At 42.0% G+C, this 18381-nt stretch overlaps 1 protein-coding gene across 1 annotated transcript in view; it reads right to left on the bottom strand.

Annotated features, from left to right (window-relative positions):
• Positions 1–6777, bottom strand: part of dmrt1 (doublesex and mab-3 related transcription factor 1) — a 99462-nt gene extending 92685 nt beyond the window's left edge. Inside the window, exons 1-2 of the mRNA XM_067982326.1 lie at positions 6481–6777; positions 4865–5045 (exon numbers count right to left, since the gene is read on the bottom strand). Of these exons, the coding sequence (XP_067838427.1) occupies positions 4865–5045; positions 6481–6777 (478 nt within the window). The remainder of the gene's footprint in view (positions 1–4864; positions 5046–6480) is intronic.
• Between the last annotated feature and the right edge of the window lie 11604 nt (positions 6778–18381).

Genomic DNA, 18381 nt, shown 5'->3' with positions numbered 1-18381 from the left:
GCACAGCTTGTTGTTTGAATCATGTACACTGGTACAGACCAGTTCACGCACCTACCCTCTCTGCAGGGGAATGGTGTGTGGGCTGAAGAGACCTCAACACGAACGGGAAAAATAATTTAAAAATTTTAAATAAGTTAATAAAATCATGTTTTACTGCTGGTAAAATCTAGGGACTTGAAGTAATATTTGGACCATTAAAACTGGAACCGTACTTGTCCTATTCACAAGTATTAAAACATAGTTGACTTTAAGCCTTGTTTTATATTCTTGTATACTCTTTCTCATTTGTTAAAATAGTAGCTAAGCGTCTAAGTTTTGTATTTTTTCCCCCAAGTGCATTCTCGGTCTTCATTCTGGTTTAACCTTTATTGCTTACTTTCTTTCTTTTTCTATTTTGCTCCCTCTTTTTACTGGTCTTTCATTTCCGTTTCATGTTGTTATCCTTATCTTACACATCTACCCCTGTCTTTACCTTTCTATATCTGCTATTCTACGTATTTTACCTGTTTAATAATGTTGGATCTATATTACTGCCCTATTGCTGGAGAGAGAGCTGTCCACGCTGGGCAAACTGGCATAAACTACTACTAACCTTGTGCACTGTTGTTAGAGAGGACAATAGATTGAACATGAGATATTGGATTATGAAACCTTGACTCCACATCGCTCCTCATGGAAGAGACTATTGATCATATTTCACGCAGCACAGGCACAGTGGGACTTACTCCCGTTCACATTTCAAAAAGTACAACAGTTTTTCTCATTGAAACTGGTCATTTCCACTATGCAAAATGGTGTGCAGAGTAAAAAAAAATAGTGGCCACCTTTTCACAGGGCTGTGTGAGAGAACTAAATGTTTAACAAAATAGATTAAAAAGAAATTAACTTAACCTGATCACTGTTCCACCAGATACCAAGTGCTAGAGAAAATTGATGCATAAATAATCTTTGAATGTCTAAACTGCGTTTTAAAAATGTTTGGCGGTCTCCATTTCAGCCAATCAGAGCTGCACAACATACTGCAGGTAAAGTACAGCATTTTCAAAATGGTCTAAAATAAAACTTCCAGCACCCGTTGTTTGCTGTTCAGCAAATACAGCTGGTCAAGATCAGGTTGGGTCATTAATGTTGTTACTGCAAACTTTTTATTAAACGATAATGTTTAGCTCAAAATGCAATCGACCTCTTTCAGTCCACTCTCAGGTGATCTCTGCACTCAAAATGATGACACAAATAATAGGAACATTTCAATTGTGTAAGAGACTAGTCATAGGCAGCTAGTAAATGTTATATTAAAAGTTAAAAATAGTAACAAAATTTTCACTTCCTTTTGCCAGTGACTGATCAAGCTCGGTAAACAACAAAGCAACTCTTGCACTTACTGGAACTTGCGCCCTGCACCCTGATTCTTCATTGTGACCGATCGATTACAGTTCTCTATCTTTTACATATCAACTTCCCCTCTTAAAAAGAACCCACAATCTTGATGATAAAGAAAATTAACAGCTCTCCTGATTCAACCAACCTCTCAGTAAAACTATTGCTATAGTGCCCAGGACCAACGTAATGAGCATAGAGAACGGATTCTGAAAAAAAAACTGCTACCTACAATTGGTTTTAAAAATCATTTCAGTGGCTCCGTTCTGTACTGTACAAAAGTTTTAGGGTCAGTTTACTGGTCAGATAAACTGCAGTACAAAACTATATGTTGACGTCTGCATATGTTGAATTGGGAGAAGAAACCAAAGAAAATGTATTCAACTATACAGAGAATAATGGATAACTGGGAGTGATTACCAGAGAATAATTTCACCAAGAGGTTCAAATAACATCATAATTTTTAGGAGAAAAGCTTGAATGATTTATAAATTCTCTTCTGAATGTAAAACTGAGATTACTGCTGGGTAATAGTACTTGTGTTTTTGCTGAATGTGTTGTGGAGTTGGTCAGGAGAGTTTTATTTTGTGTTTGCTCCTTTTTCTCTCTTTTGTCAGTCTCAGGTAGACTGGACAATCCATACACAAGATATGTGATAATGTCTTCACTGATATATTTAAGTATTATAACATAATCAAGAATTTATCTGAAGTTGGTTAGATGAAAATAATAGCCGGCAAATATGACAGACAATAATGGGATATCTGGAATTGAAAGTTGAAAGATGCCATAAGAAAACAAAGTTTCAACAGTTTATAGTTATCTTGATCCTCAAATTAGATTAAAGTCCTAAAATCCCACCCTGATAGTTCTTAAAATGACATGTACTGTTTTTGTTTTATGTGGGAGGCAGGATTCAATTCATTTCTGCGCCAATTTTGTGTCAGCATTTGCTGTCAGTATGCAAGACAACTATGAACATGCGCCCAATCATAGAGATGTAACAACATTAATATCGAAGAAGTAATGAGTATGGCTTCAATCCTGAACACTTATCAAGAAATAATTTGCAGTTAATAAAGAGTCAATTCTATCTCCCATATAATGTGATGTTTAAGTAGGACAAGATAATTATGTGGCATTTATTTTATGCCGTTCATTATATTGATACAGAGCAACTGGTATCCATTTTAAAAACTCGAAGTAAACAATCCCAGTTATTATTTTAATATCCGGAATGTTCAACTCATTTCACTTAATACAATGTCTTTTGCAATCATACATATGCAATGTGCAATGTAGCTTTAATAATTTTATTTAGATTTATGCAAATAAAGTAGGTTCATCTCAGAGTTTTTCCAGAATTTTAATTATAAGCCAAATACTCTATCTTGCATATATGTCATTGTAAAGTAAATCAAGCTGTATGCAATGATACACAACAAAGCATACTTGATGCAAAACTGGGTTTGAAATGTTCTAACATAAATAGTATTAATTCCTCTATTAAAAAAACTACTACGCATTCTTGCTGGATTCCTTGAGTAAAATCAAAAGTATCTCCACAAAATAACATTTTAAACTGTAAATTACATTACATTGCAGACTATTTTCACTGTTCATGTTATGGTTCTACCCCTTTCAGTAATGAGAATTACATTTCTATTTACCAAACATTACAATGATTAAGGTCAAAATTACAACAGAGTGGTGCGTGAAACACTAGCATGTAGCCCCCAATGTTCAGTCTACTATGCTGATGAGTTCCCAACCTCAACCACGCTGTTGTGGGAAGAAGCCGAGCCTAGACTAGGTCCTTCCCCACGAGAAAGTATGAAAAATCAGAAGAGCTGGCTGTAATTCACTGTGCATACCTGGATCAGAATAACGATGGTGCAAACCTGGGTGTAGGTTTACTGCCTACCCTCTTGGCTGCAGGATGTGCAATGTCCAAGAAAACTGGGGCATTAGGAGAGGGAAAATATTTAAAATTACTTAGGATTTCAACTTAATTTTTCAGAGCACTGAAAAATGCAGAACTCCTGAAACTGAAAAAAGAATGTAAGAAAGTCACCTGGTTATAAAGGACTTAAGGGTGCATTTCTGCTACAATTACAGCATTGCTGCAAAACTTTGCAGTGACACTAAAGTTGCTGTATAACTCTAGTCGGAGCAGCGTGCAACATCCTGGAAGAGGCTTTCTCACACCATTGTTGTGCCAACCCCAGTTTAAAAGGTGACCATGGTGCCGTTTGCATCCCCTGAATACTCTTTGAACTTAATCCGGAGCACGCACTCCCCTCATTCACAAAATGTCTAAATTTTAAAGGCTAGATGGGGAGCTCTTCGTTGCCTGGGCATGTGCAGGAAAATTAGTATAAACAAGGTACTGCCTGTCTGGAACCAATTCCGCACTATAAGTTTCAGCTAGGGCCATGTTAGTTTCTAGCAGGATTTTATTTATTTAAACAGCAACAACCAACATCTCAACTCCTTGATGTAATGAATATCAAAAATTTGAAAGTGTGTACAATAATACCAATCACTGCACTATACTCCAGTCTAATAACAAAGTGTTGTAACATATGTTTCAGAATATATTCCTTAAATTACTGGTTAGACAAATTGGCTATTAAAAAAAATACTGCTGTAGCAACATAGGATATACTTGAACGTGTTTAAATGTTGCCATGAGCTATTTAGCAAATTGTTTTCAAATGATCTCAAAATAAGACCTTAGAAAGACTCACAGGTTGGAAATGCAGCATTCTCCCAACAGATCACTAGTGGATCCAACATTCTCCCAACAGATCACTAGTGGATCCAACATTCTCCCAACAGATCACTAGTAGATCCAACATTCTCCCAACAGATCACTAGTAGATCCAACATTCTCCCAACAGATCACTAGTAGATCCAACATTCTCCAAACAGATTACTAGTAGATCCAACATTCTCTGAATAAAAGTTGTGCCCCAAAATACGGGAAACGCGTGAAAAATGAACTATCGGGGCAGGTTCAAGATGAGCTCAGTGAAACGGCGCTATCAACAGTTCCGTTTGAATTCCTTTATTAAACGTCTGCCTCGGATGCAATATTTTAATCGGATTTTCAATTCAAATGGATCTTAACTTTTTTTCCAATTTACACACTTTTGACTTTTATACAAACAGCTGTAATTCGACACGAGGTCTTAACCGATTTGAAATGAGCTTTTGATTTTTGCAACCGGCAGTTAAACCGGTCTTTTTTTTCCTCGCGTGAGAAATATTATTTTTTTTGCATCTTTTGACACAAGCTGACTGCATAACCGTGCAGATAAACTTCTAAACATCAAGCTCGAAAATGCAAATCTACAGCGTCGGTTAAATCCACTTTCTTCCGTGTGAAAGTGATGCAAGTTATGCAGTTTAACCAGTTGCTTGCAAAAAAAAAACGCTGAAAACTCATCCTCCCGAGCTGGGTCCGGGCTTGCTTTGAATTTACCTGATGAAGTGACCGGTGTGTTGGGGTTTGAGGACAGCCCGGATCCTCCGGTCCCCAGCGCGCACGAGCTGTTCGGGGTCGCGTTCTCTCTCTTGATGAGCAGCTCTGCGGCTCCAGGCAGGGGAATGGGTCGGCTGATCCCCAGCTCTTCCTCCTGAGCCTGCTGTCTCCTGAGGGCCACCTGCAAACAACAAAGGAAAAAACAAACCAACATTCAGATCATAGGCACCAAACAAGTGTCACTGCCTCGTCTTGTCTCAGCTTTGGCCCACGGCTGGAAATGCAGTCCGCTTATCCATCAGTTAAATTTGTAAATCGTTTTGTTATGACTTTATAATTTGCACTGTAAATAGATTTTAAAAACTGAGAAATCCGATTTCAACGCTAAATTCAAAATCTGTGAAGTCTATAAATCTAATTTTGTTAATGACTAAAAAAAAACTTGGGCGAAAATGATTTGTTTCACAATGCCCAAACAATAATCTCACTGCAGTAAATATTTGAAATTCAGTAACTCTTCAGATCCAGTCATTAAACTCAAGATAGAACATATAGGAAACTATTTATTGATAAATGTGATACCGTATTACATCAGTATATATATTACAAAACGGGGACAAACAGCAAGTTATTAGCCAAATCACGAAAAAGGTATAATTTGGCAACTGCTGCAAACTCTTGAAAATGGGGCTAATTGCGGTTTAAACTTGTATCGGATACATGATTCATAATAATCCAATTTCACATTCACCGTGGCAAATCGTGACGTTTCTTTTAAACACCAATTCAAATTAAATTCAGAATGTACACTATTTCACATTATAGTAAAATTCATATAGCATTCGAATTCCAATATAATTTTAAATCCTAGTATGGCCCTTTCGCACCGATTTTTCTCCTGGACCGGGTAGAAAAATAACAGGTTTTCATAAACAGAAATCATTCAAATATTCGAATTGACGTTTTTGAATGCAACTCCACTGTAAGTGTATTTATGAAATCTCCAATGTATGTGTTAAATGCAGGTTTCTGTGCTGTATACAACCTTTGAACGTTCCAACCTAATTAAAGTTTTGCATACAGTATGATTCCACTGTAGTTATATTAGAGATTTTAAAGTACAGTATTTTCAGAGCGTATGAGTTGCTAAAATCCTCTTGCTCCAACTGTATTTCACTGGCAGTTACGAACATATAAATTGTAAATCACATAAAATCCTGACTTTAAAACCTTCGCGTTTATAACTTAGATAACATTATTTCATAGCGGTGATGTCATTGCATTCGTCCTTTACAAATTAAGTTAATTTGAAGTGCGGATTATTTTAGATGCAATATTTATGTTAAATGCATTTATAACCGAGGTTTATGAAACTCTGTATTTTTCCGATGCAATAGTTATTTTAGAGTTATTTTAACTGATGTCTAAACATATCATCTGTATTCCAGTAATCGTGCTGTCATGAGGCTCTAGCTGCAACCAGGTTGCGTTTCTAACACTGACACTCTGCACATACCGAACAGAAAACAGAAGAATTTCACTTTTCCGCATGTCACAGTTCTTACTCGAGAGATGAATTCTCCTAATAACCCGACCAATATTAATATTGCGGTTACCTGTGCTGCCATGACTCTCTGTCTCTCTGCGATCAGGTTGCATTTCTTACACTGGCACTCTCTCCACATGCAGAATCTCTTGTGTCCCTTCAGAGCCGACACGTACCCGTGATTCCTGCACCGGGCACACTTGGGCAAACGAGGCGATTTCTTGGAAGCGGGCGACACCGCACCTGAGTTTAAAGCCTTGGAAAAATTCCCGTTCACATTATTGCTGTTGGTATTGATAACGGGCTCGGCGTCGCCCACCCCGGCTGCAGCCGATGCTGAGGACTTGGACCCAGCTCCGTTTGGCATCTTCCGGCAAAATTATTTCTATATTTTTTTTCTGGTTATTGTAATAATTATTTGTTTAATTTCGTGATTTGTTACTTCGCAATGGCGAGTTGTAACAAAGTTTTGGGTTGTTGCCGGGGAAGCCCGGCTGCTTGCCTCGAACACAATCCCCTGCAGCGGCTCTCAGGCGTCGAGCAGCAAATTGGCGGCTTTTTTTTTGTTACCTTCTGAGACCCAGATGACCAGCGCGAGGTGCCGGTCACGTGGCCCCACCTCCTCCCCAGCCGATTGGCTCCTCGCTTTCCCGGGCTCCCGCGCTCTAGCCCCTCACAGCTCTTTGCAATCTTTGTCAAGCTTTATACATAGGGAGGGAAGGGCGCTTATCAGGATTGGGAGGCTTATTCCATATTGGGAGGTTAATCTAACCTTTGCTTTTTCAGCCTCTCTTTCCCCCGCTCCCCCCGTTAATGACAACAAGATGATAGCCAGCAAACACCTTGTCTCCTGAATACCCGTATAAAAACCTGCAACTATTTCATGCTCTGATCCTGACCTTCCTACTCCAGTTCTGATCAGGAGATGGATACAGATGATTGAAGGCCTTTGGGCCCATTTTAGTTCATTCATTCAGGGAAAAAAAAACCACAACCCCCCCGCCCGCGGCATCCAATTGTTTCTTAAATAATTCCAGGGCATTTTCCGCCACTGCTCCATCATGGAATCCTAGTCTATATATTGATCACACATTGTGTGAACTTCCTGATACCAGTCCAAATTTTATCTTACTAATTTGAACCTATGCTCTGATGAAGGGCCTGTATCCAGAATATTAGTCTGTCTTTTTCAGATGCTGAAAAGCCTGGTCTGTATTTCTAACATTTTAAGACCCTCAAATTCCCGGGACTGGCGAGGGCAAAAAACCTGATTTCCACCATGGGGTAGGGCTGGAATTTGGGGCAGAACCTGGTTCCATTTAAACTGACCTTTTAAATTCCAGTAGGGGGCCTGCGTCCCACATCAAGAGGGCATTTCAGGGGGAATTCCTGGGATTCCCTAGGAATTTCTACCCTTTAGGTCAGTGAGTCCCTTTGAAGACTTCTGAAAGGCCACAACCCTTTACACGACTATGGTATTTAACTCTGGAGGGAATCGATTACCTTGCCTGGAGGCTAAATTGCTCTTTTTGGAGCTGACGACTGGAAAAAATTAAATTTTTTTGGCTTATTTGGGCCTCGGGGACCTAGGTGGAACGGCTGTAGGCAGCTGTGCTTTACAAGGGCAAATTGGGTCAAGAGTCACTAATGCACCCTTCTGGGCACTGTCGGCCCACCCAGCCATGTCATTGACCCTATCCTAGGAATTTGGGGCAGGATCTTTGGACTTGGGCTAGGGTGGACAAGAATTCTTCTCTGCCATGTTTGCGCCAGTAGAATGGACCCTCAGGAATTTTGGGGCCTCTGTTTTAATATCAGCTTTAGGTTTAATTTCTAGCTAAAGCTAATGTTAAATACATTATTGGTTGATTTCTGCAGCAAAAACACTGAATTGTATGAACTTATTGACTGCAGTATAAAAATAGTTACAACACATGGTTGCAGTTATACAGCACAATGTGACTGTATTCTAACATTGTAGTAACAATAATTGATGCAGATTTACCCCATTATTTTATAGGATTAACTGAGACCTTAGGCTGTATTATTTTCATGGATTGCACCAATTTTGTGTAATTGGAAAGGCTTCAGAAAATTAATCTGTCAAAAAGTCTTTATACTATAGCTAACATATACTGCGAAAAGTTGATGACTTTGCATCAGGACTCCTTGATGAACTTTGTTAAATGCACATCTATGTCAGCAATCATTTCATGCTAATGCTGTTGAAACTATGGGCACGATTTTAACGTAAAACGGGTGGGTTGGGGGCGGAGGCATTGAAAATCGCACCCATTTCAGACCCGCCCCAACCCGCCTCCAACCCGCCTCCAACCCGCCCATTTCTGATTTTCACTGGGGGTGGGGGGGACAAGGGGCGGGCGGGTTGGTGACTAAAACCTTTCAAGGAGGCTGCGAGCCTCCATTTTTTACAGATATTGCAATTTCAACCCCTGGGGGCCGGGATTCCCGGGCCTCCTCCTTCACACTGTGTAAGAGGAGGCAAGAAGGCCCGAAACTGCAGGTATGTGCCTTTCTGGCACAGCTTTGTGGGCCCGGAGGAGCAGAAGTGGTTCCCCCAGGCCCAACTAGCCTACCTGTAGCAACCCCCACAACGATCGTGGACCCCCCCCCCATTCTCTGGCTCCCCCCCAACGATCACAGACCCCTGCAATGACCCCCGACCCACCCCCATGACTGACTCCCCCCTGTGACCCCCATGCCCATCGGTGCCCCCATGCCCATCAACATCTCATGCCTATCAGTGCCACATGCCCACCATGCCCATCAGTGCCCCACGCCCACCCATGCCCCCCATGTCTCCCCCCCATCCATGCAATCAAAGACTTACCTGAAGACTTATCTGTTCACGCCCTCTCCCTGGCTGCTCTCCCGTCCGACTGAGGCCAGCCTGTTAATCAAGCTGGCCAGTCGGACGGCAAACCAACAACAAAAAAAGACGTCCTTACGTCAAAATCGTAAGGACGTCCGGGAAACCCGTACTTCCGGGTTTCCTGTCCATAATTTGAACCACCACACCCTTCCTGGCTCGGGGTCAAAATCATGCCCAAAATCAGAGTAAGCGCTACTTGCACAACTCAAGAGAATGATTTCTTATAGATCTTAGCTATTGTGTTTTTTTGGATTAAAGACATATTTTGAGCCATGTTCAGCGAAAGTCAGGGAAAATTTGCTTCTGAATTTTTTGTGTTTAATAATATTTTTAGTTGTGTATTACCAGGCATGTACTTTGCTGGGTCTCTATACTACTGTGTTATTGTACCTGTACACATCTTAATATAATGCTTAAACATTTGTTTGCTGTTCTTTCAATTGGATAATGTCTATATTTTTGTAATATGTTCCTAGTGACACCAAAATAAACAAGAAGTATGTTTTGATTAGATCAGGGACAATTTACAAACATGTCAAAAATTAAGTAATTCAAAGTGTTTGTGTGGTTTTACTTTAAAGGTATTGTATGTAATTTCCATATTAAGTTATTTGCCTGCTAATAGCTTGTGCTCAGATTAAAGGAGGTATTATAGCTTGTGCTTTCTGCCGGCAACTGAAAACAATATCCGGTGGGGTAGTAAGAAAAGCTTGTGTTCTGTTTGAACCCAATGATGGTTTATGTTGAGTTTTAGAGCATAATGGGCTAGATTTTACTCTTTCTGCAGTATGTCTCACTCAGTTTGGTTCCGGTGCCATTTCAGGTGCCTTATGCCAGATTCAGGCTGCATTTACGTTGTAATTGCAACCAAACTGCTTTGCATCAATGCTACAGTTGTAGTGTAGATGTACCCTTAGCAGACTGAAATGGAAGTGAGCTGATAACTCACAGTTTTCTGTCCTCAGTACATTAACATAACTTTAGATGACAGTTTGGACAGATCTAAAAGCAGACAATTGCATGTAAGTCAACTTTAAAGGGACGGGGACAATTAAAGGCAAGTGTCACAATAGGAGTGCAAAATTCAGAAGCCTTTGTCGAGCCTCAAAAAGCATCTGAACTTATATGTGGCCTTTGGAAATCTGAAAAAGCAGGTTACTAAGAAGAGACAACCAAAATTGAAGGGAAAGAGAACCCTAGTTACAGGCATGAATCTGCAGACATGACAGAGTAGCCCAGCATCCAACCCGCTATTTGATAGCTGCTGAAGTCAAGGTGGATGGCCCTCAGTATCACTCAACAGTCTCTTACCTAGGTCAGCATTGCAGCTTAACTGCAAGGAGGTGCAGCCAAGTTTCAGACCACAACTGACCATTACTGTCACTCTCACTGTCATTGTCATTGCATATGCCAGCCCTCTGCTACATGATAGCTGCAGGTATCCTTGCAGTAGTTGGCCCAGTTCAGCATCTGCCTATCTGCTGACGCATACTCTGAAAAGACAGATCCCCATGGTCATTAGCAGAAAAGTGTGCCAGGACTTGTAGAAATGGTTGATGGCATCTTGGCAGCCAATCAGGGAATGCTGGGTGTTGATCATCTTGGCATGTTTTCTTTCCTGCAATGCCACTGACAGCGCAATATACTGTGATTGAGTGCTTCTAAGGAAACATTCAACATTACGGTTAGGCAGGCATTCACATATCTTAATGATACCCCCACCCCCACCCTCACCACCCAAGTAACACCACAAAACCAGCGTAACGTGGGCGGAAAATCATGCCTTGTATGCATGGCGAGCTGGGATCTGGTGGCAGTGATCTGAGCATTTGACGAAACTCATGGAATGGGAATGGAGTTCTTGCCTAGATTTGACTCGATTTGGGGAACGGTGTTTTGCTTGACAGTGAGGATGTTACAGTTCTAGGTGGTTTGTGTGTTTGGTTTGATGCTGATTTTGATCCAGGTAATCTGTATGTAGCAGGATTCTTGGATTGATGACTGAGATCTGAAGTCACTGAAATTGCTGTAAATTAATCTACAATTGAAGTTTGGTATTGGATCAGATGAAAGTTGAGCAAGTGAGTCTCCATAGGGAGCGACAAATCATTATTCACCGAGCTGGCCAAGTCCTGAAGGACATAGCAACCAGACTGGACCTGCGGCAGATGGTGAGCGAATCAACATGAGGGAAAAACCTACTTGACCTCATCCTCACCAATCTACCTGTCGCAGATGCATCTGTCCATGACAGTATTGGCAGGAGTGACCACCGCACAGTCCTTGTGGAGACGAAGTCCCGTCTTCACACTGAGGACACCATCCAACATGTTGTGTAGCACTACCACCGTGCTAAATGGGATAGATTCAGAACAGATCTAGCAACTCAAAACTGAGCATCCATGAGGCACTGTGGGCCATCAGCAGCAGCAGAATTGTATTCCAGCACAATCTGTAACCTCATGGCCCAGCATATTCCTCACTCTACCATTACCAACAAGCCAGGGAATCAACTCTGGTTTAATGAGGAGTGTAGAAGAGCATGCCAGGAGCAGCACCAGGCGTACCTAAAAATGAGGTGTCAACCTGGTGAAGCTACAACTCAGGACTACATGCATGTTAAACAGTGGAAGCAACATGCTATAGACAGGGCTAAGCGATTCCACAACCAACGGATCAGATCAAAGCTCTGCAATCCTGCCACATCCAGTTGTGAATGGTGGTGGACAATTAAACAACTAACAGGAGGAGGCCGCTCTGTGAACATCCCCATCCTCAGCACGTGAGTGCAAAAGACAAGGCTGAAGCGTTTTCAACCATCTTCATCCAGAAGTGCAGAGTGGATGATCCAACTCGGCCTCCTCCCAATATCCTCACCATCACAGAAGCCAGTCTTCAGCCAATTTGATTCATTCCACGTGATATCAAGAAACGGCTGAGTGCACCGGATACAACAAAGGCTATGGGCCCTGACAACATCCCAGCTGTACTGTGAAGACTTGTGCTCCAGAACTAGCCATGCCTCTAGCCAAACTGTTCCAGTACAGCTCCAACACTGGCGTCTACTCGACAACGTGGAAAATTGCCCAGATATGTCCTGTCCACAAAAAGCAGGACAAATCCAACCTGGCCAATTACCGCCTCATCAGTCTACTCTCAATCATCAGCAAAGTGATGGAAGGTGTCGTCGACAGTGCTGTCAAGCGGCACTTACTCACCAATAACCTGCTCACCAATGCTCAGTTTGGGTTCCGCCAGGACCACTCGGCTCCAGATCTCATTACAGCCTTGGGCCAAACATCGACAAAAGAGCTGAATTCCAGAGGTGAGGTGAGAATGACTGCCCTTGACATCAAGGCAGCATTTGACCGAGTGTGGCACCAAAGAGCCCTATTAAAATTGAAGTCAATGGGAATCAGGGGGAAAACTCTCCAGTGGCTGCAGTCATACCTTGCACAAAAGAAGATGGTCGTGGTTGTTGGAGGCCAATCATCTCAGCCCCAGGACATTGCTGCAGCAGTTTCTCAGGGTAGTGTCCTAGGCCCAACCATCTTCAGCTGCTTCATGAAGACCTTTCCTCCATCATAAGGTCAGAAATGGGGATGTTCATTGATGATTGCACAGTGTTCAGTTCCATTCACAACCCCTCAGAAAATGAAGCTGTCCGAGCCCGCATGCGGCAAGACCTGGACAACGTCCAGGCTTGGGCTCATAAGTGGCAAGTAACATTTGCACCAGACAAGTCCCAGGCAATGACCATCTCCAACAAGAGAGAATCTAACCACCTCCCTTTGACATTCAACGGCATTACCATCGCCGAATCCCCCACCATCAACATCCTGAGGGTCACCGTTGACCAGAAACTTAACTGGACCAGCCACATAAATACTGTGGCTACAAGAGCAGGTGAGAGGTTGGGTATTCTGCAGTGAGTGACTCACCACCTGACTCCCCAAAGCCTTTCCACCATCTACAAGGCACAAGTCAGGAGTGTGATGGAATACTCTCCACTTGCCTGGATGAGTGCAGCTCCAACAACACTCAAGAAGCTCGGCAACAAGCAGCCCGTTTGATTGGCACCCCATCCATCACCCTAAACATTCACTCCCTTCACCACTGGTGCACAGTGGCTGCAGTGTGTACCATCCACAGGATGCACTGCAGCAACTTGCCAAGGCTTCTTCGACAGCACCTCCCAAACCCCCAACCTCTACCACCCAGAAGGACAAAGGCAGCAGGCACATGGGAACAACATCACTTGCACTTACCCTCCAAGTCACACACCATCCTGACTTGGAAATATATCGCCGTTCCTTCATCGTCACTGGGTCAAAATCCTGGAACTCCCTACCTAACAGCACTGAGGGAAAACCTTCACCACACGAACTGCAGCGGTTCAAGAAGGCGGCTCACCACCACCTTCTCAAGGGCAATTAGGGATGGTCAATAAATGCTGGCCTTGCCAGCAATGCCCACATCCCATGAACGAATTTAAAAAAAAATCTCTTTCACCACTGGGGATGCAGAGCAAAGAGCTTAGAAATAGACATTAAAGCCTAGAAATACCTGTCGGTAAAAGTGTTTCCACTCCTGGGAACTGAACTAAGTGGGGCAGAAAATTGTGAATTTGGGAACTCCTCCCTGCTCTGCACATCATGCTAATTTCCTTACTTGACTCCCTGCCGGTGGCATGAGCTCTGTATGCAAGAGCTTTATTTCAAATTCAAATCAAATGCAAACCAGTTGTTACTAGACAGTGAAATTCTTGTGTTCTTGCACAAGCTTAGCAGTGCACTCAGTTTGTCCATTTAAAACGAGCAGGAATGGATGCCCTAAAGCGTCACTGCATTTGTTTTTATTTGCCGCCTTTGAACTTTGAAAATTGCTTTCAGTGCTTTCCTTTCACTGGCCATAATGCAAGAGGTCAAAGAAGAACAAAGGATGCCAGGGATATCAGATGGCATTACAGGTAGACTGCTGAACCTGCCATTATGCCAACAACCATATATGCAGGCCCATACACATCCAGCTGGTAATGAAAGAGGAGAACTGCTTCTATAGGTTTTAGTTCAGAAGGGAGGCAGTTACAGAGCTTTGACATCTGCTACAAGGAAATCTGCAGGTAAATTTTACCATAGGGACAGCAAAGCACTGCCAGCGGCAGTCAAGCTGACCACAGCTCTCAATCTGTATGCCTCTGGATGGAGCTGGAGGCATAAACATGATCTACTGCGCATTTCTTCAATAATCTTCATGGGAGCAAACCTAAGGGCAGCGATAAGGTTTGTGAAGTCCTGCCCCAGAGCTTTTTCCATCCAACCCCCAAGCATGTTGACGCTGAACAAGGCAGCCTCTTATATACCGGAGCCCAGGCCTCTATATCAACAGCCTGCACATTTGCAGGAGATACATAGACTGGGCTTTTGATCTGTGGCACCGAGAGCTCTGTTGCAGATACCCCTGGAGTTGTCAAGTACTCCATGGTATACTGCAGTGTAGAGAAGCTTTCCTGCACAAATAGATATGGCTAGTGAACTCATTCTAACTTCTAGCTAGACTTTGCAGGGTATTTGGGACAGACTCAAGTAATTCTTGTCGATGATCTTGCTCGAACCCCTAGGCACTGCAGCTAAGAAAGAAACTGAGCTAGACCATTAGCCAGTGGATTTCTTGCTCCTCCACTGCCACCACCATTTGATCCCATTCATGAGTGCATTGTGACTCACCTGGTGCTAGATTGCCAAGCTCACTATGTACCTCCTCCAGGGCTTGGGTAGCTGTACTGACGTTTGTGACTGTTGATGTAAATAATACAGAGTTCTGTGAGGTGATGGCTTGCTTTGGACCACCAGTGTGCTGGGAGGCTGTTCTTTCAGGCCTACAAAAAATAGAAAAGGAACATATTTTAACAATGCTTGTTGATGGAAGGGAGATAATAATCTAACTTCTAGACATTAAGCCCCATTAGACAGCATTCCGGTGACAGTTACCTCCAAAGCAGGAAAACTGCAATTCCAACAAATCAGTATCTTAATTTAAGTCAAGAGACTAGGTAGAAGTTAATTGCTGGGAATTTGGGTGGCAGAGCAGGTTAGATGCTGGTCTTTCAACCAAGGCTCAAATCCAACTTAGGCTGAAGGAATGAAAGTCTCTTCCATCTGCTGGCTGTAAGGGTTCTACATGAAATTATTTTGGTCACTTCCAATCTAATGGGTATGGATCATACAGCACAAAATTGGCACTAATTGACAATGTCAGTCACACAGGCCTAAGGATGATTGGTGCGGTGAATAGAAAAGAAGCCACACTGATATACTTGTGGGTGCTCATCTGAGGTTGGGCTCATGCACATTGTTCATGCAAAGTAGAGGGAATTTTAATTTGCATCTAGATGTGCTATACCTGACCTGGGATTGATTGATACTGATGCTTATGAGCATGTGCTTATACAAGAACAAGAGACAGACAGTAGACACCAAAGCAGTGTAACTATGGACTGTTATATAAGGAGCTCCCATTCCCTAACACCAACATCCCCCACCTTGGCTCAGTGGTAGAACACTCACGTCTGAGTCAGAAGGTTGTGGATTGAAGCCCAGTGCAAGAGTTGAGCACGTAATCTAGGCTAATAATTCAGTGCAGTACTGAGAGAGTGTGGCATTGTCAGAGGACCATATTTCGGATGAGAAGTTAAACTGAGGAGAGTTCTCCCAGTGTCCTGGGCACCATTTATCCCTCAACCAACACCGCTGAACACAAGTTAACTGGTCATTGTCTCACTGTTGCTTGTGGGACCTTGATGTGAGCTGTGAACAAATTGGCTGCCACATTTGCCAACAATACAACAATGACTACACTTTAATGTAATAATTCATTGGCTGTGAAACACTTTGGGACATCCCAAGGATGTGAAAGGTAACATATAAATGCATGTTCTTTATTTTTGTTGAGCAGAAAAAGAAGTTAGTTGCTAGAATTCAAATAAACGCGTCGCTAGTAATGCAATTGAATGTGATATCATGTGATGCTGGTCATATTTAATCAAAAAGGAGTCCAAAAGGAAGTAATAACACCAAAATTATATGTCAATATATCTAAATATTTTTGGAACATCCATAAAACTCCAAAGAAAAGGCATATGATAGCTAAAAAAAATTCATAAATTTCCTAACGTAATTGAATACCATCAAAATAACAAAAAGGAATTAGTGATCCAAAGAGGGTCAAGAACAAAAATGGATTTCAAAGATATAAAGAACATCATAAAGGTGCATTGTTGCTAAAAAAAAAAGACTTGGCTGAAGGGCAAGGTCAAAAGGATCTTAAAAATAACTCCAGAGGCAAAACACTTACCCAGAATCCCTGTTGTCATCAAACAGACAGTCGGGTGTTGTGCCCACACATTCTGCTCGTGCCTCCACATTGGGTTTGCCTCACTTCATTTTTGTCTGTTATTTCTCGCTTTGGAAAAAACTTTGGGCAACAGTTTAAAATGCATTTTGAGACTTTGCAAAGAATTTTTGCCTCTATATGTGGCCACTTATCTTTGATCTTGACATTGCAGTGTTCACAGGAAGGCTATTCTATCTGGTACTAACTGTGAAAGCACAATTATTTCCTACAGATAAATATGTGTTTTAAAAAAATTATTCATTCTCTGGATGTGGGTGTCACTGGCAAAGCTGGTATTTATTGCCTATCCTTAGTTCCACTGAGAAGGTGGTGGTGGTTTTTTTTCTTGAACCAAAGCAGTTTGATTCAACTGAGTTTGCTTGCAAGGCCACTTCAGAGGGCAGTTAAGAGTCAACCACATTAGTGAACCAGTTGGGTTTTTACAACAATCCGACAGCTTCATGATAACACAGTCACTTGTACTGATACCAGTTTTCTACTTCTAGATTTTTAAAACTAAATTCAAATTCGCAAACTGCCATGGTGGGATTTGAACTCTCGTTCTCTGGATTATTTGTCCAGGTTTCTGGATTACTAACAACATAATGACTACTCTACCATACCCATGTGTATCTATTTAGTAAATACATTCTGAATAATGCATGTAAATGCATAATAATCCATGATGCAATGCAAAGCACTTAGAGCAATGTTCGACAGTGTTCACCACTGTGCATTGCTGCATGATTACTATACATGTTTCATGTATAGCGTAGCTACTAATTTTCACTGATACATTTTGCATCAAAATAAAATTCCATTTTCTCACGCTGACAATCTAATGGCAGCATAAAATTAAGTGCTAGTCTCAGTGTGACTTGCATAGGGTAAATTCTCCACCTTCATGCTTCCAATGCAGACCCTCACTCGCTGGTATTACATGTTGCGAAGTTGCATGAGTGCAGCCCACGATTTTCTGTTCATTAATTTCAATGGGAGGAAAATCATTGGGCTGCACACGTTTAATTTCTTGATATGTGCTCCCAATGGGCAAGGCTCCACACCAGAAGTGCACAAGCAGAAAATGTATCCATAATTCCAGACAATTGTTCCATGTTATGGTTTGGGAATTGTAAGCTGACTAAAATTAATTGGATCTACCCCCTGATAATTGACTATTTTTTAAAAATCGCCAGTGTTAAAATATTGCCACCATGTTGGAGCAAGCCTTTGGCTTAGTGGTAGGAATTCTTGCCTGAGTCAGGAGGTGCAGGATTCAAACCCCACTCCAGAGAGTCTCAGTGAGTGGAGACTGGAGCTCCGGCTCTGAATTCTGCGTTGACATCCAGTAGGATAATCGTGTTTGGTGGGTGTGGGTGCACCCCCCCTCTCTCATTGTATGGGTTATGGGAGCCCATAAAACCCTCCTCCCATGTAGGACTAACAACCCTATTGACTGGTATAGAAACAATTATGGCCATGGACAGAGTGGTTACATCGTGGCCTGTCAGACTGCTAATCAGTCTAACTACTTTACACTATTGGCCAAGGAAACAGTGTGAAGATGCGAGAAACAAACAAACCATAGCTTTACTACCATCAAACTTCACTTTAGTTCCTTGATAGGTATTAGCTGCAAGATATTAAACTGATATTAACATTTTGAATACGTGAATTACTACTCCA

Source organism: Heptranchias perlo, chromosome 4, assembly GCF_035084215.1.
Source record: "Heptranchias perlo isolate sHepPer1 chromosome 4, sHepPer1.hap1, whole genome shotgun sequence".
NCBI lineage: Eukaryota > Metazoa > Chordata > Chondrichthyes > Hexanchiformes > Hexanchidae > Heptranchias > Heptranchias perlo.
This window is presented reverse-complemented; position numbering and strand designations above follow the sequence as displayed.